Here is a 23,536-nt window from a genome sequence, read left to right on the forward strand (position 1 = left end):
CTACAGAGGTAGGGGCTGTCAGCAAAAATTTGAGAAAATTAGGGAAGATGGGGGCTACTTCATGAATTTGATGAGGGCACGACTGTTGGAGCATTTATCTGTGGGACACAGGGGTGAGTATGAGAAACAAAGTAAGTCCAGCTTCATCTTAGGGAATGTGCGTGTGGGCAATTGGTTGGTTTAATACCAACCAGGTGTCGGTAGCACTGTGCTTATTGTTTAACATTTGTCTATTTAGTGAGAGAGGTTGGTGGGTTCGATGGGTGCTTGGGAGGCACTGCAATATGATGTTTGTATGTGTTTGTTTTGCATAAATAATATACAAATTGTAGGAAAAAAAGATTGAAAACGCTTCTATATCCTACTTCTGAAAGGGACTTTGTCTCCTTGTTGAATAAAAATGTTGAAACTTCTTCTAAATCCGAAAGCAGAAGTGGACTTTTTGAGAAGAAAATGTCACTTTTTGAGAAAATCCTCTCTGTGCGGAATGCCGCTGAAACTGTAGTGGACGTAGTTGAACTGAAGACCTGATACATGAAGCAGGTTGGTCCCTCTGGCACTCTGGAGCTTTTGAGGTTTGTTGTTGAAAAATGTTTAAGTCCCAACTCAGAATGAGACTTAGTTGTTTTTCAGAAGTGCGGAAATCTCAGCAAGGAGGAAGCTAAAAACTGACGCTGTGGAACAACCAGTCAGATACTTTTTCCTGTGGGTACTGCTGAAGCTCTGGAGGAAAATCTTTCCAAAGTTTCTAAACTTTTTTCTGGTGCAAAAGCAACCACATGTTTTCACTTCAAAGGGCTCCAGTACCTCAGGAGATAGCATTTATGGACTCTCAGGGTGTTAGGTAGAGGCCAACACAAAAGTCCAGTGCCAGTCCAGTTGTCACTTGCACACTGGGATTCTTCAGCGGAATGTCTTCTCCAGCTTTTTTAGGTTCCTGGGGCCACCCAGGAGATCAGCCTTATGATCCTTGGAGTTCTTCCTGTTCTTGTATTTCAAGTGTAAGGGGGTCCACTCTACTCAGGTCCTTTTCACAGGTCACAGATGCCAAGTACAGTCTACCTGGTATCCTTTCACAAACCCAGCCGTGCTTTGAAGAGGGCTGGGAGAGGGTCCAGCAATGTAGGGTTCACCAGCTGTGGGTGGGAGATAATCTAACGCACTCCTAATCACTCTCTGGCCAATGGAGTCATTTTTCCCAGACCCTGGCCTATCTACATTTGCTGTAGCTCCTGTTTGCCTAACTCAAAACATCCACAAAATGCAATATGGCAGGTCAAATTCAAGATGGCCGAAGCCTTCAGTCACCCTAAATTTGTACTCTGAGAGCTGAGGGGATGTAGGGGGGTTTATTATGAAAATTACTACTGTCCTCCCACATCTAACACTAAAATCCAGTTTGAAGCAGGCCCTGGATCCACGAAATTAAACAAGACAGAAGTCTAGTAAGACAAAGCAGAGCCCTTCAGTAACCAAACAGGGCATACACAAGAATTGTGAACTGGGCCTTTTAAAAGTGCAAAGTTTTACATGTGCCCCAGGCAGGACTTTCATGCAGGATTTAAAAGTGTTGTGCCCACAAGAGTGGCAGCAGCTCTCACCCTGAATATACTGCTGAAATGATTCTTTCTACTCGTTCGGGTCAGCCTCTCAATCAAAGTGGTCTGTTGTATTGCTACTGGAAGAGATTTCACACATCATTATAGGTAGGGCAGCAACTGCAGTCTACGGCTAATTAGCCCCTAGTGGCTCAGGCAAGTACATATATCTTTTTTGGAGGTTATATTTCCCAACTATTTGGAAACAAATCTGACTTCACCAATTAACTGAATTTTTAAAAACAGGAAAACTTCTTGAACTTTTGCTGTAGCTATTTTGTATTGGTCAAAGCAAAAATATTGAGTTAATCTGCTTTACCAGTATTTCCTACGGGAAAAGTGAAAACTAAAACAGCGAAAATGGCTTTTGGTGATTTATTCACTGTTGGTACATGCTAGCAATAATTTCAGCATGTACCTCTTCGAGGTAAAAGCACTGAAGATGAGCTGTTCAAACAAACATATGACCCTTTTGGATGACCCCTCCTATTTTGGGACAGAGCTTGCACCTTGTACATAGTCCCCCAAGGCTAGGAGGCTTGAATGTTGTTTACAAGTTACTTTCCTTTGCCAGCTTAAATCGGGATGATTGACTATGTATTCAAACTCATACCACTTTGTGCTGCGATGTGGCCTTGGCAACAAGTTAGCAAGTACAAATGAAATAAATAAAACAATTATTACAGATGTGCCTGAACATATGATGGTTGTGGTTTAGCATGTGAAGTTTTGCCTTATCATTTTCTGGTAGAATTAGGCATTCAAAGCTGTTCCAGGCATTTAAAACACACATGCAATATCTAATAGGTGCACCTTGGCCTATACCGGTTTTACTGATGTCCTAGAACTAAATAGCGTCTCATTTGGCATCGCCACATAATAGTTTATTTAGGTGAGTAACTACTTCAATAGAATCACATCATGTGTCTTAATTTGAGTCAATGGTCTTGCATCACAACCTTCTGCAAATATATTTTGGAGAGGGTGGGAGATTGTCAAAGGCTGTCTGTTTGGTGAACTGAGGGGCCTACAGAAACTAATAGAAGTGTCAATATGCACCATGCATATCAATTTAAACCAAGATGTCAGTGTGTTCCATCTCAAATGTGCAGAATTATTCTGCATGACCTTATGTGACTGTGAACAAGATCAACAGTTCATTAAACATAAATATGAAAAAAATAAATCTTACACAGAGATATTCAGAAAATGTAAAGATGTAAAGGCATGTGCAAAATAGCAAGATTTGGCAGCTTAAATGAAAGCAAATCTAGGAATAATCTGTGAATGCTACAGATCACCAAAAGAGCAAGCATTGCTGGCCTGGCATAACAAATATCAGAGAAGCACAGTAACTATGGATGTAGGAATGGGTTACTTTCAGAAAACAAGAAACTGAATAATGAGAGCATAAATTTAGTGACATTATGAAGAGACTTCTGCATGACTTAAGATAAATCAAGAGCTAGCCCGATCAAAGGAAGAAAGAAGGAAGCAAGGATCATTATTACTTTGTGATCTTAATCTTATGGTACCTGAAGTTCTATCCAAGCAGGGGGTTCTGCACGAACTCCATTTGCCAAGGTGCGCCTTAGTCGGTCTGCACAAAATGTTGGGTATCCAGCTGGTGCCCCTCGGATGAAGTTCAACAAGTACTGAGCAGAAAAATTCAAAAAACAGTTAAATGCAAGAATGTGTGGTGCCTGTCTAGAGAGTATATAGAGGTGTATGCCCTTGTGTCCTGTTCGTAGGTACATGTCTGGGAGTGTCAATGAGCGATAGTTAGCTCACTGGCCTGTTTGTCCTTTGGCCTCTGTAGATGTGGATAGAAGTGCTTTTGGGGGTGATATGTGTGTGTGGGGGAGTGTGTGTGTGGCTGTGTGTTTCTGTTAGTGAATGTTTGTGTAAGCATAACTGTCAGAAATGCGATATTGAGTGTGAGTTGAAAAATGTCTGTGTGGCTTCATTTTCCTTTTTTTAATCTCCAACCAACCCAAGGCCTTACATATTCATTGGTTGCAGCGGTTGTTCCACCTCTTAATGTAGTGCTGCAGACTTAACTATTTACGAAAAGGTGGGGCACAATTATTCATGTTCTTAAGTTAGACTTTTAGGAACTGACATGGCAGATAATCCTCAACTCATCCTTAACTTCTTAGAAGAATTATTGAGGTGTGGTCAAGATGGTGGCATAGCTGCATGCTCCCTGCAGGAGCTCCCCATCCAGCTGAGAATATACCAGCTTCTTTTCTGCTGTGCCCTTGGACGGTGGAGCTGAAGTTCTACCTGTGGAGAGAAGTAGCGGGACCAGGACTATGTGTCGCGCCAGAGATCCAGGCTACTGACCTTGATCGGTGTGGCTGGGCAGGCAGCAGCCTCTGAGGGAGCTACCGTGAAAGGGGTAGCCCGAGCGCACACTGGGCAGCCCATGAGGGTCCTAGGTTGTGGGGCTAGTTGCATGGGTTGCCTTCTATGTGATCGTAGAGAAAGCGTCTATCCATGGCAGTACAAGACACTGCTGGGATTAACTTTCGTGCCCCCCACGCCTCCCCCTGGTTTCTGAGATGGCACCCGATGTAAGAGAGAAGCGGAGATGCTGGAGAGGAGGCCGAAGTACAGGTGAGGGGCAAAATATGAGCAGATCACTTGACTTGCTCATATTGTCACCACGCAGGTACGCCAGGGCCTAGCATCAGTGGAGCAGCCTAAAGACTCGTATGGTGTATGGTTGGAGATAACGCATGTGGTTACACAGCCCCACTTCAGCCCTGCATTTGAGTTTTAGTGCCATAGAGGGACCTACTCAACAGACCGGACTAAGCATTTAACCAAGGTGTGGCCTGGTCTGGAATATTGGAGTATGTCCTACAAATCTGCTTAAACAAACGCTGCCTTTGTTGAATGATGCTCTGTGTCACTGAATAATAAATAGCACTTCTTTTCATGACTTCAGCATCAGGGGAGGTTAGGTTGCCTTGCCCAAAGACCGAAAGAAGAAATCCAGCTATGGCGGCAGCCTGGCATATTTGGACAAACCCCAGTCCAGAATGGTGGTCATGAGCAAAGATGTAAATACTGTAGTACACCCACCACACACGACCATGGCACTCATGAATTCAAACCTATTTGAGAGACCCCGTGCCCTTGAAACCAAGCTGTGAGTAGACCTTCGCCAGAATTGTGAAAATACTGTAGACGGTCAGACTTGGGGTCTAAAATTCGGGAGCTGAGAACAGACATTGATTCTGTCACCCAAAGGATGTTGGATACAGAGGCTAAGGTGGAGGGTACTGAAGCTTGAAAGCGGGATGCTTCTTCCCAGAAATCCAACCTGGAATAACAACTGAGAGGGGCCTTGGATAAATCAGAAGACTTAAAAACCCATTTGCGAAGGAAGAATCTGAGACTCCACAGCCTGAGAGAGGATATACTTGAAAATGAATGTTATGGAAGGCGAACTGTCAACGCCGCCGGGGGATGTACACACAGAGGACCGTCTCGACAGGATTTATCTGGTATGTTTGAGAAGGCCCTCAACACAAAATGACCTTGGGATTGACCTGCTTAAATATCTACTCATGACCTAATGAACCGAGGTCAGCTCCAGTCACTGGAGATGGACAGGGCAGCCTACTGCTTGGGAAAGCTTGACAGCAGGTACTACCAATGGGGGGACAGCTTGGACAAACTTCTGGAAAATTTATTGCGAGACAAAAAAATGCACAACACCATTTCTTAAACTCGAGTCCCAGATGGGATACTCCAGACATTAGATCAGGACAAGGCGGAATGCTGTAGAGCCAAAACCAAGGACCTAAACACATGCCATATGACTGACCCCCAGCACAGAGAGCATACCTCGATGGGGTGGAGCGCCCCACGCATCCGTGCAGCGATAGAGACATGCTAGAGAAACCTCTAGTGAAAGAGGAGAACCTGGAGGCAATAGCGAAACATAAGAGTGCAAAAGCACCCGGTCAGATGGCTTCATATCCTTTTTCTATAAATGCTTTGCGCCCGCGCTCCTGCCACTCCTACATAAAGTGTACCTGGAAATGATACAGACGGGATGGGTCACCCCGTCCACAAAGGAATCGACGATATTTCTGATCTTAAAGCCGGGCAAGGACCCCAGTCAGTGCAGCTCCTAATGCCTGATATCCCTCTTGAATATAGATGGGAAAATGTTCACTAATACCGCCTTCCTATGACTACAGTCATTGATGGAGGACATTATTCACCCACATCAAGTAGTTTATCCAGGGGTGCCAAGCTAGCTATAACACTAAAACAGTGCTATATTTGATTGAAATAGCTAAGACAGGGGCCAAACAGTTTATCTTAATCTCCCTGGATGTGGAGAAAGCCTTTGACCGGGTGGACTGGGATATTTTGGGCGACGTCATCCACGGCTTGGGCTTCTGGAACTCCTTTAGCATATTACTATTAGTGAGATATGGATGCTCCAGTGTGCAAATTAGACTGAATGGGGTTCTGTCAGGATGGCTCTCAAACACTCACGGCATATGGCAGGGCTGCCACTATCCCGCTTCTCTTTGCGGCATGCTGGAGCCTCTGGCCCAGAAGATCACTAACTTACATCATGTGGTACTGCCCAAAGCTTATGCCATTCTGGGGGGCAGTCTTGTCGAAGGTCCATCAGATTACAGGTTCTGAGGTAACACAATGGCCGGAGGTTCTACTGTTGGGCCGACCTGCTGGGAGGCAGGAGTGGGCACCTCATAACCCTTCTGTTACTGGCTAGCAAGCAAATGATACTGGCCCTGTGGGGTCAAGACGCTATACCCTCAGAGACTAATGGATAGAACGCTTGTGGTGGCTAGTGGGAATGGAAAAATTAGCTAAAGGGGCAAGGGGGGGAATGGAAGGTCTTTAGAAAACAATGCAGGCCCCTGCTGAACTAATTTCAATCAGACTGTAGAGAACTTACGTGCCCAAAACAATTGTGGGCATTATGCATTCTTGATCACTAGAAACCTGATGACCACTATGAGTCCTTGCGAGTACCGAAGGACCCCAATCGCCCGCCAGATTCGCGAGACATTGGGAACTAACTTCATCCTGGTGGCTGTCGATATATCTTGGACATTGGGGAGCAGAGGTCGGAGGAGGGTGGTGGAGGGAGGGGCAGAGTGTTGGGGGACCAAACAAGAAGGAGTAGGGGTGGGTGGGGGGAGTCTCGGGGAGTCTCGGGGTTGGCTTATGACCATAGGTTTGAAAAACAATAAAAACTTATTCAACCTAAATCATTACTTGGAAAAGGAGGGAGTTCTTCAGAGTACAAAGGAACTTCGCACAGCTTCTTTCAAAACTGATCATGCACTGTATATCAGGACATTGCCCAAAGGCACTCTTCAAAGTTGCACTGCAATGAGATCTATCACCCAAAAGCTCTAGGATCACATATAGATGGACCCTCCACTTTGGCCTTTCTTTTGAACTTGATGGTAAACAACATGTGGCATCCAATGCATAGGGGACCTTCTGGCTGTTGGGCTTGTGACACATGGTAGTGCAGCGGTGCTAAAACCAACAGGATCTTAGTAATGATTAAAATGGCTGGAACCATCGGGGAGCCATGCTTCTCCCCAGCACGAATGAGTGGACATGGAATGGGGAGTGACCAATCTCATGGTAATCAATACATGGCTGCAGTGTCCAGAGCCACCAGGGAGCTACACCTCAGTCTGCAATGGCCTAGGGGAACAAGAATGGCTCAGCTAGAGACAGGCAAGCTTTGTAGATCAATGGTAGACAGCTTCCCCTTGAGACGTCTGAATAATTCTTACGGAAGATCTAACTCTCGGTGTTGCCTTTTGCCATATGTGTTCCTGCGCCTATTGGCAGGTGCTCATTGGAAAATATGCCATTTTTAATGGCAATGCAGACTAACTTCTTTGGCTTGGACACTAAGCAGGACAGGTTTCTTTTTGCTGCTGACTGGATTGAGGATGGGAGGGAACCCACCCATGTGACCTCTTCTGTTCTTGGGATGGGACCCAGAGTTGGCAGCCACACACTATCCAGCAGAAGTGGTCGTGGAGAGAGGGTTTTTGCCCTATCCTAGGCTGTATTGGGGACATCGATTGCTGCTGGTCTGGGGACAATAATATCCCCTCTTCTATGTTTTTTGTTTTGCCGGTTTCTGTTTATTGATTTGGTTTTGGTATTCCAGGAGAGGGCTTTGACTACGAGACACCCTACAGCTGATGCTCAAACCCACACCACACAGGCATTGCTCTCTTCTATACTTTTTAGTACTTAGTTGCCCTTAATGCCAAAAACCCCACACAAAAGGGGGATTATTTCGAAAAAACTGAGGAAGGCCTCCCCAGACTTGAGATGTGTGCAGGAAACACACTTGCTGAATAAGGGCCCGGAGAAACTGTGACCGCAACTACCCTACAATGTAACACTATTCCACACCCACTAAACGACATGGAGTAAAGATACTCATTAAGGCGAATCATCCGTTCAGAATCACAGAAGTTAAGACAGACTAAGAGGGCAAATACCTCATCCTAGTTTCAGGGATGGACCCTCAACCTGGCCAACGTATATGCCCCCAATGCAGTGCAAGGCAGTTTCTTATACATTTCCTGAGATTCCTGGAGGAGACGGCCCAGAAGGAGTTTGTGCTTACCGTAAATTTTAATGTAGCGTCGGCTCAACAAAGGGATAGAGAGAACACGCTGGAGGGACATGTTGGTGCATTTACCAAACACTTACAGAGATTTCTGCAGGAGATACGTCTATGAGATGCATGAAGGATTCTTCATCCCACAGACAGGGAATACACATTTTATTCACATGTGCACCGGACTCACTTCAGTTTCGAATATGCTCTGGTCAGTGATACAATCATGGCAGGGATGCAATAGCCAGGCACTGTTGATATTTCTGTCTCGGATCATGTGCCATTGTCTCTGAGCCTGGAACTAGGACCTGTGGAGTGTTTCAGAGGTTGGAGCATCTACCCATCCCTTTTGCAAGACCCAATTCTATGCGAAGAAATATGTTGCCATATAGATGAATATTTCTTCCTCTATGAGATGGAGAGGTCTCAGTCAGCTGAGATTTAAGCAGAGTTTTAAGAGGGTCATTAGAGGCAAGTTTATGGCAGTGGCGGCAGAGCATCACCGTCAGCATAAAGTACAAATCCAGAGACTAGTAGAGGATATACAGGACATGGAAAGAGAAAGGACAATGGCTCCAACCTTACATCTTACTTGCAAACTGATAGCAACCAGAGGCCATCTCACATACATTCATCTTAAGAAGCAGATGTATGTGAAGGGCAATAATTTGGGAACACAATTGGCTCGCATGTTCTTTGGCAAGATGAAGAGGGAATATGTTCAAGTCCTTTCTAATTCAAATGTAGAACTGGTGTTAGTTGATGTGATAAAGCTGCAGAATTTTGCCCATTCTATGCTAGGAAATTGTACTCACTGACAAGACAACAGAAGTTCCTTAAAAGGGTATGAATCCACATACTCAACACCCTACAGAGGGATGAGTTGGAGCATCATGTCCATCTAAAGGAGGCCAGGCAGGCCATTAAATCTCTAAAGCCCAAAAAGGCCACCTGACCAGATCGATAAACTACACAATTTTATAAAACATTTGCTACTAAATTTGCCCCCAAACTCACGTTCCTGTTCAAATCTTGTGCTAGCAACTGAGACATGTCAGCTTCAATGGTCAAAGTGATTATTTCCGTCTTTCTCAAGCCAGGAAAGGGTCTGCAACTATCCACTTCATCTCAACCAATATCCTTGCTGAACATTGATGCAAAACTTCATATTAAGATTTTGGCCACTCAACTCAATTTGATCCCGCCCTGATCTACCCGGATCAGAGTGGATACAATCATGTGTGCGAGGCGCATGATAATAAGAGCTCTATTATCGACCTAGCCGAAAAGACAACACTTGAGAAGGTCCCCGCAGTGCTTTTCTCATTAGGAGCAGCATTTGACTGGGTGGACTGGGCCTTTCTGTGTCTCATCCTCCCGACGAGGGGAAAGGGTTTCCACTTCTTGAATATGGTCATGCTTAATTATGCCCATCTGTCTGCCAAGGTGGCTCTTAACGGTTGCACCTCTCAGGAAATTGAGTTCGGCTCGGGCAACAGGCAAAGAGGCCCGTTATCACCCTTAGTTTTTGCTCTCTTTATCGAACCATTGGTAAGCCTTGTTAGACAGTCAGATTCGGTGAATGGGATTAATTTTAGTGTCAATGAGTATAAGATTAATATATACGCAGATGATGTTTGGCCCAAGTTACCCCTGATCTTCCCTACCCGCTGTAATGAATATGAACAATTGTTACTTACCTGTAAACAGGTGGTTCTCCAGTGTTGGTGTCTTTCATAGATTCACATGCTTGAATATTCCCCGTCGTCGGAGTGGGAGTCCCACGGTAAATAAAATAGCAATATATATATATATATAGAAAAATATATACATAAGTAATCATATAATTAGCGTATATAGGTGTAAAACACACATAGTGTACCTATAAGAGGAAAACTCCATAGGAATACAATGGAGAGAGACAAAAGACCTTTGTAGTCTATCTCTGTCATTATGTAAGTCCGAACTCCAGCCAATCAGGCGTCAGCCCCTCTCTAGAACCTTCTCCTCAGAGCTTCTCACCTCAGATTTTCGTAGCACAAGAGTGACTGTAAAGTGCATGAGGAGAAGAGAGCCTCTGAAGGGAGGAGGGAGGGTCGCATGTGAATCTATGAAAGACACCAACACTGGAGAACCACCTGTTTACAGGTAAGTAACAATTGTTCTTCTCCAGTATTAGGGTGTCTTTCATAGATTCACATGCTTGAATATAGAATAGCTAGCAGTAACAAACACCATTGTTTCCATGTCAAAATAGATTCAAGATATATATATATAAGATAATCAATCTTCTTATGCATAAAAACAGTATCGAACAACTGTAACATTGTAAATGCATAATATATATAAATGGAAACAATATGGAGGTGGGAGGAAGAGGCTCACCTTACTTAAAAAGATTGCGCAGCACTGCCTGTCCCACTGCAGCATCCTCCTCGCTTAAAGTTGCCAAGCAGTAGTGCTTAGTAAACGTGTGTCTGGTCGACCACGTAGCTGCTCTGCAGATGTGTTGCAAAGATACTCCAGCAAATAAGGCAGTAGATGATGATACTGCCCTAGTGGAGTGTGCCCTCACTGGAGACTGCAGAGGCTTATTTGCCCTTTGGTGACAGAAGACAATAGCTGCCGAGATCCAGCGTGCAATCGTTGGTTTAGTAACCTGACGTCCTTTATGACAGCGTCCATATGCTATAAAAAGTTGATCGGATTTCCTGAAAGAAGCTGTCTTACTGATGTAGAACTTTAGACACCGCTTGACGTCCAAAGAATGTAATCGTTGTTCTGCAGGTGTCTGAGGATTGGCAAAAAAGGTCTTTAATATTACTGGCTCATTAATATGAAAGTCAGTAGGCACCTTGGGTAGAAATGATGGATTGGTGCGTAACACTGCAGCATCCGGTTTGAACTGCAGGAACGGAGGTTTGATGGTAAAAGCATGGATGTCACTGACACGACGAGAAGACGTTAGTGCCAGAAGTAGGGCTACTTTCCAAGTGAGATATTTTAGGTCGGCCTTGTGAATGGGCTCGAACGGAGGTCTCATCAATTGTGCTAACACAACGTTGAGGTGCCACAACGGAGGAGGACGCCGAACTGGCGGAAATTTTCGGAATAAGCCTTTAAAGAATTGGCGGATTATTCTTGAGGAACAAAGGGAACTTGATCCATCTTGCCGGAACCGGGAAATGGCTGCTAGAAAAACCCTTAGGGTTGCATGCGACAGTCCAGAACTGGCTAGGTGCAGGAAGAATGGTAGCAATTGCTCTGCCGTGGAATGTATCGGATGGACTCCGTTAGTAGCACACCAATGGCAGAAACGTTTCCATTTGAACTTGTACGTCCTGATTGTAGAGGGTGCTCTTGCCTGGGCCAAAATATCCCTACAATCCTGCGGGATGTCTAGGTGGGCGAACTCATGGTGTTCAGGTTCCAGGCCGATAAGCTCAGTGAGGAGGGATTTGGATGACAAATTCTCCCTTCGCTCATTGTGAGCAGATCCGTCCGATGTTGCAGGAGGATTGGTTGGCATTGGGACAGGAGGAGCAGTTCTGAGAACCACGCTTGCCGTGGCCAGCGCGGGGCTATTAGGATCAGGTGGCAAGGTTGTCTCCTCATCTTCCAAAGAACCCGAGGTATGAGGGGTATTGGAGGAAAGGCGTACGCAAATAGATTGCACCAGTTTATCAAAAGGGCATTCCCTTGTGATTCCTTGTGGGGATGCCAGCTTGCGTCTTTCCGGTTCTCCGGCGTAGCAAAGAGATCGAGTTGCGGACGGCCCCATAGTTGGAATATCCTCTCTAGAGTGGGTTGGTGTAACTCCCACTCGTGGGTCGACGAGGAGGACCTCCTCAGGGAATCCGCTAGGACATTGGATACTCCTGGCAGGTGTACTGCCGTAAGCATGATCTGATGACTGAGAGACCAGTCCCAAATTCTTTGAGCTAACCTGGAGAGACTTGGGGATCTTGTTCCGCCCTGTTTGTTGACATAGTGCATACAGGTTGTGTTGTCTGTCTGTATTAGCACTGACTCTCCTTGGAGCAAAGGTAGAAATGATTTTAGAGCCAGAAAAATCGCCATGAGCTCCAACTTGTTGATGTGCCAAGATCTTTGATGTGTTGACCATCTTCCCTTCACAGAGAGATCCTCCAAATGTGTGCCCCATCCTTCCAATGAGGCGTCTGTTGTGAGTGTCCTGTCCGGTGGCAGCGACAGAAAGGACATGCCTTCCGTCAAGTTGGCTGGAATTGTCCACCATGCGAGTGCTGTCTTCATTTGATCTGTGACACATATCATGTCGTGGAAAGATCCCGTTACCTGACGCCACTGAGCATCCAGAGCTTCCTGGATAGGACGTGTCCTCAGCCGGCAATGAGGGATCAAGGCAATGGATGATGATGCCATCCCCAGAAATGATTTTAATAGTCTCACAGAAACTGACTCTTTTGATCTGATCAGAGCCACCAGTCGCAGCATCTTTTCTAGACGCTCCTGGGAGAGGAATGCTTTTGCTGACACAGTTTCCAGAGTTGCACCCAGAAAATCTCTTTGTTGGTACGGATGAAGTTGGGATTTTTCCGCATTTACGGACAGGCCTAAAGAGCGAAACGTTCTGGCACAGAAGAGTGTGTTGTCGCAGGTGAGTGCTTGACTGAGATTTCAGGAGAAAATCGTCCAGGTATGGAAATATTTGCACTCCCTGGAGGCGCAAAAACGCTATTACTGGAGCTAGTACCTTCGTGAACACTCGAGGGGCCGAGCGCAGGCCAAATGGTAACACTTTGAATTGGTAATCGTGTTGACCCACTGGAAAACGCAGGAACTTTCGATGCCGCTGTAAAATAGGGATATGAAAATAGGCATCCTGGAGATCTATCGTCGCCAGAAAATCTTCCTGCAAGAGTAAGCGCAAGATGTCTACTAGCGTCATCATACGGAAGGATTGGCTCTTTATATATTTGTTTAGTGCCCTTAGATCGAGGATGGGCCTCCACTCTCCGTTTTTCTTTGTGATCAAAAAGAACCGGGAATAAAAACCTTTTCCCTTCTGAGACACTGGTACCAGTTCTATAGCTCCTATTAGCCTTAAAAGTCGAACTTGATGCAACAGTTCTTTCATGTGAGCTGGTGGCGGTCCGGAGGGTGGAGTGGGAGGAGGGAATTTGGTGAATTCTAAGGCGTGTCCCTTTTTCACAATGTCCAAAACCCAACGGTCCTTTGAGATGGAGGACCATTGGGAAAAGAACAGAGAGATTCGACCTCCAACCTTGTCCGTCTGGTAAGAGTCACTGTCTCTTTGATGCGGTTCCTCTGTATGAGGATTTTCCTCTATATGACTTGGAGGTTTGCTGTCGTGATGTTTGCTGTTGCTGGCCATAAGAGTAACGGTTGGACCCTTGATTGTAAGGTTTGTATTGTTTATTGTCTCTTCGAAAACTTGAGGAGGTGCCGCGTCCGCGTGCACCACGAAAATTACTCCTCTGAAATTGAAGGTTTCCTAACGATCTAGCTGTTTCAGTATCCTTCTTTATGGACTGTAGAGCTTCATCGACGTGGCTCCCAAATAATGACTCGCCGTCATATGCCATGTTAAGGATCATGGACTGAACCTCCTGACGAAAGGATGTTGATTTTAACCATCCTTGCCTATGCAGAACAGCCGCTCCGGCAAGCTGACGGAATCCCATGCAGGCGATGTCTACTGCACAATCGATTATTTCCGCCGATGCCGCTTCTCCCTCTTGGAGCAACTTCATTGCCTCCACCTTAGATGGCTCTGGCAACTCCTGAACCACATCCGAAATATCAGCCCATACTTGTCTGTCATATCGTCCCAGGATGGCCAAGGCATTAGCTGCTCTAACCACAGTAGAGGCCATAGAAGAGAATTTACGCCCTATGGCATCCATCCGACGTCCGTCACGATCCGGAGGTGAGGTGATAGAAGATGCCGGATTTTTCGCCTTACGTTGCGCTGCCTGCGTAACAACAGACTCAGGTTTAGCCTGACCCGTGAGGCATGCTGGGGTTCCTATTGGTGCCTATATTTCTTTTCTAATCGAGGCACCTGTGCTGGCAAGGTATTCGGTGTCTGCATTAATTTCTTGCCTTCTTCCCAAATAAACTCAACTATGGGAATAGCATGAGTCTGTTTGTAAGGTTGATTCTTGAAATCATAAAGGAAGCAATCTTCCTCCCTGCGCTCCGTTGTTAACTTAAAACGGTGTGATGCCCTTTCCATCAGTTGGTGAAAATTGGCTATGTCCACTGGAGGTGAATCCCCTGTTACTATCTGTGAGGGGAATGGTGTTTGTGCCTGGTAATTGTCCCACTCCGCCATATCATCATCATTGTCATCTACATCCCCATCATCATCTGGGATTTCACCCTCTTCTGTGTCCTGAGGGCCTTCCTCTACAGGCTCATAATGAGGCAACAACCTTTCCGGAACCTGTCTTGGAGGTACAGGCGGCATCTGAGGAGCAGGATTTACAATAGGCACCGGTGGAATAATTGCTGGAATCACCGGGGTTGACGGAACCTCTGAACGTTGAGGGGATAGAGGGAACCGTTGGTTGTAGTCGTCCAACATGCGTTGGAGATTAGTAATGAGCGACAAAGGAAGAGTCGCCGTTTTATGCTTCGGAGGGGCCTGGTGTATGTAAACCGGATCTTCATCTTCACTACTGACATCCTGGCACTTAATAACTAAGTCGGACGGACTTTGTGCCGTTCCAAAAGACTCCGGTAACCCCTCAGACTCCTGATCAGAATCCGTAGCGAATAATGGTGAGGGAGGCTGTGCATCTCCCACAGGAATATTGTGTTCCTGGCTATCCGGGCCCACAGTAGGAGGTAATGGTGTCCAAGAAACTCCAGCTAAAGATGAAACCGACGCTGAAGCTAGCTGAGGTAGTTGTTCCCTTCTTGTTTTCTGGGTAGACGCAACACTGCTTATTCGTACCCTTACGAATGTCTGTGGAGATGTACTCATCGATGGAGCCGTCGTCGACGGAATGATGGTCGACGGAATTATCGTCGACGAAGCCTGTGGCAACAAAATCGCCGTCGTCGGATTCGCCGTCGACGAAGCCGCCGTCGACGGGGCCACCGTCGACGGAGCCACCGTCGACGGGACCGCTGCCGACGGAGCCGTCGTCGAGGTCTTCGTCGACAAGGCTTTCGTCGACGGAACCACCGTCGACAGTGTCGTCGACGGGATCTTCTTTTTTTCGTCGACGGAGTGGGCGTCGACGAGCTCCACGACGTCTTCGTCGACGACACAGTCTTCGTCGACGGAACCTTTACCTTCTTCGTCGACGTCGAAGTAATGGGCACAACAGAAGTCACCGCCCTTGAAGAACTGATGGTAATCGTCGACGAGGATAACGTCGACATAACGCTCGTCGACGACGAAGCAGCTGACGTCGTCGTCGGGGTCACCGTCGACGAGGTAGAAACAGCAGATCTCGTCGTCGGGAGCATCGTCGACGAGGCTGACAATTTTTTCCCAGAGGAATGGGAAGTAGACGCCTCAGCAGCCTGAGAACAGAGTCCCTTAGGCGACAAAGCAGTAGATGAGACCACAGAAGTGGCAGTTGTCAGAGGCAAAGCTAGCTTCTTTTTCTTCAGGAAAGGAGATGGTAACTCCTGCACACTACTGCGCTTAGAGGCTGGTTGAGAACGACCAGAAAAGAGACTTTCCACATCAGAGAGTGGGTTATCTTTGTCCTTCAGTCTCTGTAGCCATAATAGCAGGCGGCCTTCTCTGTCCTTTAGAGTTTTTGTAGAAAAAGTTCTACAAAATTTACATTTTGCCACCTCATGGTCTGGGTATAGACAGTAAATACACTTACTGTGTGGGTCCTCAGAGAACAAACGCAGCTTTCCACATGAAGAACATGGTCTAAACAAAGATTTCTTACTAGAAGACATCCTTACTGACAAAAACTGAGCAGAGCTCAGGGAGACTCCCTGTCACACGACGTGCGGTAGAAAATCTGAGGTGAGAAGCTCTGAGGAGAAGGTTCTAGAGAGGGGCTGACGCCTGATTGGCTGGAGTTCGGACTTACATAATGACAGAGATAGACTACAAAGGTCTTTTGTCTCTCTCCATTGTATTCCTATGGAGTTTTCCTCTTATAGGTACACTATGTGTGTTTTACACCTATATACGCTAATTATATGATTACTTATGTATATATTTTTCTATATATATATATATATTGCTATTTTATTTACCGTGGGACTCCCACTCCGACGACGGGGAATATTCAAGCATGTGAATCTATGAAAGACACCCTAATACTGGAGAACCTTTGATGCTTCAAATTAGTTTTTATTCACGAAGTCAGAGGCCCCGAACTTGACTCTTGGGGTGGATGAATAATAAGGGCATGAGCAGAGATTTCCCATTTTGCTGGACTAGGAGGTCCATTAACCACTTAGGAGTGAATGCCCCCAGGAATTTGGGGGAAATCAATTATGTCAATTATCTCCCACCTCTGCCATCCGATAGTATCAATAAAACAGGACTTGGAACAGTGGAATTACCTTTTCATTTCATGGATATGCAGGATTTATTCAGTTAAAATTAATGCCCTCCTGCATCTTGTATACTTGTTCCAGGCTCTTCCTATTCAGCTGGATGCTCGATACCGAAATCAAATCCAACGGCGTATGATGTGTTTCTTGTGGAGTGGCAAATCACCTAGACTCTCTTGTAGCTTACTAACTCATCTCAGAGAGGCAGGGTAGATGGCGAAGGCTAGCATTTCCAACTACTATACTGCTGCAGAAGCTGCAGACTGTAGTGAAATGATCCATGCTGGAATTAGGAAAGAACTGGAGGCAGATGGATCACGCCATAGTCTGCTGAACACAATGAGACTTAATTTGGTTGGAGAAATAATATAGAGAGCCCAGTGCACATCTGAGTACCCCAAATGGGTACGACTTTGAGGATCTATGACACCTTTGTGATGTTGGTAATGTATTATAAAACTTCATACACCAATTCAATATAACAATGACTTCACCCCAGCAGAAGACAGGTTTTCCTTTGGGGCTTGGAGGGAGGGAGGGAGGTTGCTGGATAATCGATATATGTTCCCAAATCGTTTTTTGCAATGCACAGCAGAGTTTCAAAGATATGAGAAAGAACTCCTACACTGCACTCAGATCCGTTATTGGGTTATGAACCCTGAGGCCCAACAAGCAGTCCCAAGAGATAACACCCCATTTGAAACTCTCTTGCCTAAGCTCATTGGCAGTAGAGGCACTATTTCTAATTTGTACCGACTCTTATTGTCCCAGGAGAGCCACAGGACTAGAAACATATTAAAACATGGAAGCGATTAATGGAAGTACAGATTACTCTGAAGCAATGGGAGAGACTGGGGCAGGACTTATATTCTTCCTCCACATTTACCCAAGGTAGATTCACTACAATGTATGCTTTGATGGCATTGCACCCCATCACGCTCACACCACGTGTTCCAGTGCAAGTCCCAATTGGTGGATGGGGTGTGGATCAATCAGAGATGCACTGCTCATTTAATAGCTCTTGCGGCTATGTTGAAAAGGATTCTTGGGTTCCCACCTTTCACCAGAGGTGCTAGTCATAGGAGTGAAGAACTTTAGACTTGAGCTGATGTGAAAAGGCAAAAGGCAATTGGCGTTGCACCGCCTGGATGCAGCCAAATCTACTATAGCAGATACTCTCCCACTAACTCTGCGGTTTCACAGACTTTGGTCTCTCATGGCAATGGAACAGCTTTACAGTAACATGAATGGAACCTATCTGCCCTTTGAGGCCAAGTGGAGGCTAATGTGTACTAGCCTACCCAGTACTGTTTTTCCGATCAGATGGTGCTCCTTGTGCTTGTTTGACTGAAACTAATCTACTTCTTTTGTTGAATCTAGAAGTTCATCGAATTAATCATTTGTGGGTTGAGAGACATGTTTTCCATGGTCTGGGGATTAGGGTGGAATGGTGGAGTTGGGGGTGAATTTAGTTCTTAGAAGTTACATTTCCTTCTAGTTTGAGCTACCTAGCTCGGGAACTAGTTGGTTAATAGTTAAATCGCGGAAATGTTTCTCATGAAGCTGTACACTGCTCCTCAACTGTAGATGAAAAAATAATTATTCATCACATTTGGACAGATCAGTCTTATACGAGAGGTTATAGACCTGTGGCTCTTACGCTTAATGGCTGGGAGGTGGGGGATTTCTTTATTTTTTATTAGTGGGATTTGTCTTAGTAGTACTTGTCATTTTGGTTCTTTGCCTCTGTTGTAAGGCCCACCATGATGATGTGCACTCCAAAAACCTTCAATGAAACACAGTGAAACCTAAAAGTGTCATTGTAGGTATACGTTTGTCTGTATGGCGTGGGCAGATCTGGGATATAGGAAGAGGTCTTAAAGTTGAGTACTTTCTCAAAGTGTTAGGCTTGTTGACAAGTAATGCGCTTGTTAGGGTGTTAGCAAAGCAGAAAGTGCATAAAGGGCAGAGATTGTAGATGTTTATCACTCTTCAGGCTGAGATTACCTTCAAGAATCTGTCTGTGGGTGGGAAACATCCGAGGCAGAGTGACATAAGGATCCACCCTCGACCTTGACTGTTTACCCTAGGGTTTTGTGATAGCTGCTTGCAGATCTGGCAATACACCTCATCCCTGAAAAAATGGAAATAATCAAAATTTGAATGAGGCTGATGCACTAAAGCATTTGCTTGTAACAGAATCTATCCCTAAAGGTCCACTGCTTTGGACACAATACCAACATTTCTGTTAATACAGCACAGCACCACGTAGATTATTATGTTGATGATGCGGACTGTAGTGGTGTCATATCCAAACGATCAAAGAGGTTGCCGCAGAGCCCTGTCAATACATACACTATTTTTTTCTCTAAGCCACTGTTGAAAGAGATAGTAATTCACTCTTCTCCTGTCCTTTTACTATCACATAATATTTTTATAAAGTCTAGCACATTTCCTCAGCACTGCAGACGGACCTTAAAATACTCTGGCTACATGCTAAAATGTGCATATATTTGTTGGTGGTAGATGACCAGAAAATAACTAAGCCTATGGACAGAAAATTACGTGAAGTAAGCCCAGATTCTGGAACACAATCCCTGATCAAATCCAGGAAGTTAATTCACTTCTCTAATTCCCAAAATCAATCCCAGCTCTATGAGCATTGCCTCATTGTTTTTAACCTCTCACTGTTGCTTTCTCTGAAACATCTCTGAAACCCCTCTCTCGCGGACCCATTGTTCTCACATGGCCTTCCTCTTCCACGCAGAAATTCTAATCCAACTCTTATCTGTCATCTTTCTAAGTCACATCCTATCTACTAGTGAGCATCATGTTATCACTAAGCCATCTGGTTTGATCAACGCACTATTACTATTTAAGTACTTTGGTAAAATTGCTATATGAATATTTGGAAAAGCACATACCATAGAAGAAAGGGGTACCTTCAGTGGTAACCTCTGTGGTGTACATACCTTATTTCAGGCCGTAGGAGCGCATTCCCAATAATGAAGTGCACCTTTTCGAGGTTGGTCATGGGCTTGTCAGTGATTGGACTCTCCTTTTGCAGCAACTCTTCCCCGTCAAGGAGCTGACTTGCAACCTGCAAGCAGTAAAAGACACAATCAGCAAAAAATGACCTATCATTGAAAGTGCAAACACTCCAGGTTTTAATATCTTTTGTCGGACTAGTCCTATGGGCCCAGGGAAACCCAGTGTCAATTAGCAAGTCTCTGCAACATGTAGTACCATTTGTCCATCAGATCTCTAATTCTAATTTCTAATTTCTAATTTCTAATTCAGATCTCAGGAATCAGATACTTGCACTATGAAATGCAGGGAACCTCCTCTCTAGGCTTTGACTCTCAGATGGTAGAGAGAGTGAGCATTCATGGTTCAGAGGGTGTGATGTAGGTGTAGAGACTCGGAGGGTCATTTATTGTTTGGTGAGAGGGGAGAACCACTCCGTTCTCTTGTCCTGCCAAACGTAGGATTTCCCAGCCTCTTTTAGAGGTGAGGGAACCCCTAGGTTTCTGACAGCAGTGTCCTTTGTGGCTCCACCATCACAGACCCTACACCTGGCAGTCAGTCCAGTTGTTTCATGCCCAGAACTTCCCTGAAAAGCACGGCAACTCTAGCAAGATAAAATGCAAAATATCCCTGCCATGCAGATGGAAAACTCAGAGACATTACTGTCCTTATTCCTCAAAAAGCAAAAACAAAACCTCAAGCATGCCACTTAGAATGCAGTTACGCTGAAAGTGCATTCACCACACCACTGGATGCACTTTTGACACAGAGATGTCTGCTGGACACTCAGGGATCTCTAGAATTGGCAAGCAGTCCGCCAAAGAAGAAGCAGAAACCAGGACATCCACTTATGTTGGCGGATGCCTTATGGGCTCTAAATAAGTCCCTGAATTGCAAGTCACAAATCGTTGCATGATCTGGTAATGTTATAACCTTATAACAATAAGAATTGTTTCGATTTAAGGTTTAAAAGCATAATAACATAAGTATAGCCAGTGTGAACAATGTGGCTCTTCTGGGGTTACAGGCAGGCAATTTACGCTCAACAAGTATAAAAGGAGCAGGGTGTGAAGTTCATCCAATAAATACAGACCCGCTTGGTTGGCGAGGCTTCAGGTTTATTATGTGCAGAATCAGCAGATACCTCATCCACATTCAAGACCCAGCAACTGACTGACCTTGAAACACAACACATTCCACCCTAGAAACAATGTACATTCTAGATTCCTCCATCACCCCTTAGGTACAGAACACCACACAGGGGTGTGCCTGGACACATAGGGGCATATGCATCAACATTGGCATTTGCGATTCCTTATTAGCGAAAAATAAGGATTCGCTAATAAGGAATAGCAAAAGGCTATGCATGTAGGAATCGCTATTCAAATAGCGATTCCTTAACTTTCCTTAATTGCTACTAGCAAATTGCGAGTAGCAATTAAGGAATGCCATCCCAATCATTCCTATGGGCCTCCAGGCCCATAGGAATGAATCGGAGATTGCATGAGCAAATAGCGAGTACCAGTAGGTTCTCGCAAATTGCTCATGCAATTTCAAGGGTGCAAGGGTGTCAAAATGACACCCTATTGCACCCCTGAAATTGATATGTGCACATATGTTGCACACACACATGCTCTAAGGGCATGTGTGTGCGCAACATGAAACTTTGAAAAATGCACAAAAGTGCATTTTTCAAAGTTTTAGCAAATTACCATGCAGTTCATCTTCATGGTAATTTGCTCCCCCTATTAGCGAAATCGCTAATTTTTTAACTTTGATGCATTGCATTTAAGGAATCTCACTTTGGGATTCCTTAAATGCAATCGCTATTTAAGGAATCGCTATTTAAGGAATCCCTATTTAAGGAATCGCTATTTAAGGAATCGCTATTTAAGGAATCCCTATTTAAGGAATCGCTATTTAAGGATTCCTTAAATAGCGATTTTTGCTTTTGGGTTGATGCATTGGAATTGGGTTTTTTTAACTCAATACCGGGAGCTATTAGCGATTCGGTATTTTACCGACTGGATTTTGGCTTGATGCATGAGGCTGAATGTCTGTTTAGTGTTGGTGAGTCAGAACATTTTGCATGATATTAAAGACTTGCGCTCTCACTGTTTCGGATGCGTGCAGCAACACGGTAGAGTTCACAGAACAGCTGTGCTGTTCTCCGGGCCCATCAGACGGAGGCTGGGTCAGATGGCGTAAAGTACTGGAATCTGCGACGGCCTCTCAAATTTCCTCTTCATTTCCTGAATAAAGGGGGACTCCTTCCAGTAGCCACAGTGCTATCCTGCACTTAATATACACCTGAAAGGTGTCAAGTGTGCCTCTTAAAGAGCCCCAGTTAGGAAGAAAACACACAATGGCAATAAACCTCCCTGGCAACCTGATGATTATTGATTTTAACTGAGACAAGGCAAGGGTAGACAAGCAAGGCACCAAAACTACCCAAAGCCAGATTTGAAAGAGCAAGACATAAGGGGCCTCATGTAGGTAGCCAAATACCGGTCGGTAACGGCCGATTTTCGGTAAATATGCCGTTACCGACCGGTATTCAGACAAGTGAGATGTAGGAGTCCCAAAACCAATTTTCGGTAAATATGAGGCGGTAAATACCGATTCATATTTACCGAATTCCAAAATACCGATTCAGAGTTACCGAATACATAATTAACGAATCGGTAAATATGAAGTGGTAAATATGAAGTGGTAAAAATGAAAATGACATGTAGGAGCACTCGGTAATTAAGAAATCCAAGAAAATCGGTAAATTAGAGTCGGTAATTAACACGGATTGAAAGCAGGTGGTAACCATCAACAATGCATATGAGCAATCCCAAAATGCTACAGCGTGGACAACATGGCCGCTATGTACGTCATTGCAAGGCGCCTACGTCTACAGGCAGCAGGACTGAGGGTGTGGCGACGGGAGGAACAAATCTACAGACAGCGCATCACACTATTCCAGCTGACTGATGCAGAGATACATGAGAGGTACAGGCTAGACCCCGAAACCATCATGGACTTAATCAGGGACCTACAGCCACTCCTGGACCATCCAATAAGAAGGGCGCACGCCATACCCCCACATGTGCAGGTGCTCTGCAGCCTACATCTGCTGGCATCCGGCAGTTATCAGGTGGTGATAGCTGCGGTGGGTGGGGTATCCCAGAGTTGCCTGTCACGTTTCTTCAGGAAGTTCCTGGATGCCATGATGCAGAGAATGCACCACTACATAAGCTTCCCAAACACACAGGCTGCACTGCAGAAAACAAAAACAGACTTTTATCACATGGCACAGTTCCCCCATGTCATCGGCTGTATTAATGGTACACACATCCCAATCTGTCCACCAGCTGATACAGAGCACATCTACAGGAACAGGAAGTCCACCCACTCCATCAATGTGCAGGTGATCTGTGATGCAGGGAACATCATCACAGATATTGTTGCAAAGTTTCCTGGGAGCACCCACGACTCTTACATCTTCCAGAATAGTGGGATCTACACACGACTGAGTGCCGGAGAATTCGGAGAGGGATACCTGCTAGGTAAGTAACAGTGACGCCCCTTGAAACCTGCAAATCATAGTGCATAGAGGCATGTAACTGATGGTTCCCTTTTACTCATCCAGGCGACAGTGCATATGCATGCCGGTCATTCATCCTCACTCCCTACCTACACCCAGCAACCCAGAGTGAGAGAC

At 45.2% G+C, this 23,536-nt stretch overlaps 1 protein-coding gene across 2 annotated transcripts in view; it reads right to left on the minus strand.

Moving 5' to 3' along the window:
- The window catches only part of LOC146785536 (unconventional myosin-VIIb-like), a 961,158-nt gene that overhangs the window by 313,746 nt on the left and 623,876 nt on the right, over window positions 1-23,536 (minus strand). For both annotated transcript variants that reach the window (XM_085634664.1, XM_085634663.1), the window contains exons 26-28: window positions 19,773-19,900; window positions 18,808-18,934; window positions 3,134-3,253 (exon numbers count right to left, since the gene is read on the minus strand). In XM_085634664.1, the coding sequence (XP_085490790.1) occupies window positions 3,134-3,253; window positions 18,808-18,934; window positions 19,773-19,900 (375 nt within the window). The remainder of the gene's footprint in view (window positions 1-3,133; window positions 3,254-18,807; window positions 18,935-19,772; window positions 19,901-23,536) is intronic.

Source organism: Triturus cristatus, chromosome 11 (genome assembly GCF_964204655.1).
Source record: "Triturus cristatus chromosome 11, aTriCri1.1, whole genome shotgun sequence".
NCBI classification, from domain to species: domain Eukaryota; kingdom Metazoa; phylum Chordata; class Amphibia; order Caudata; family Salamandridae; genus Triturus; species Triturus cristatus.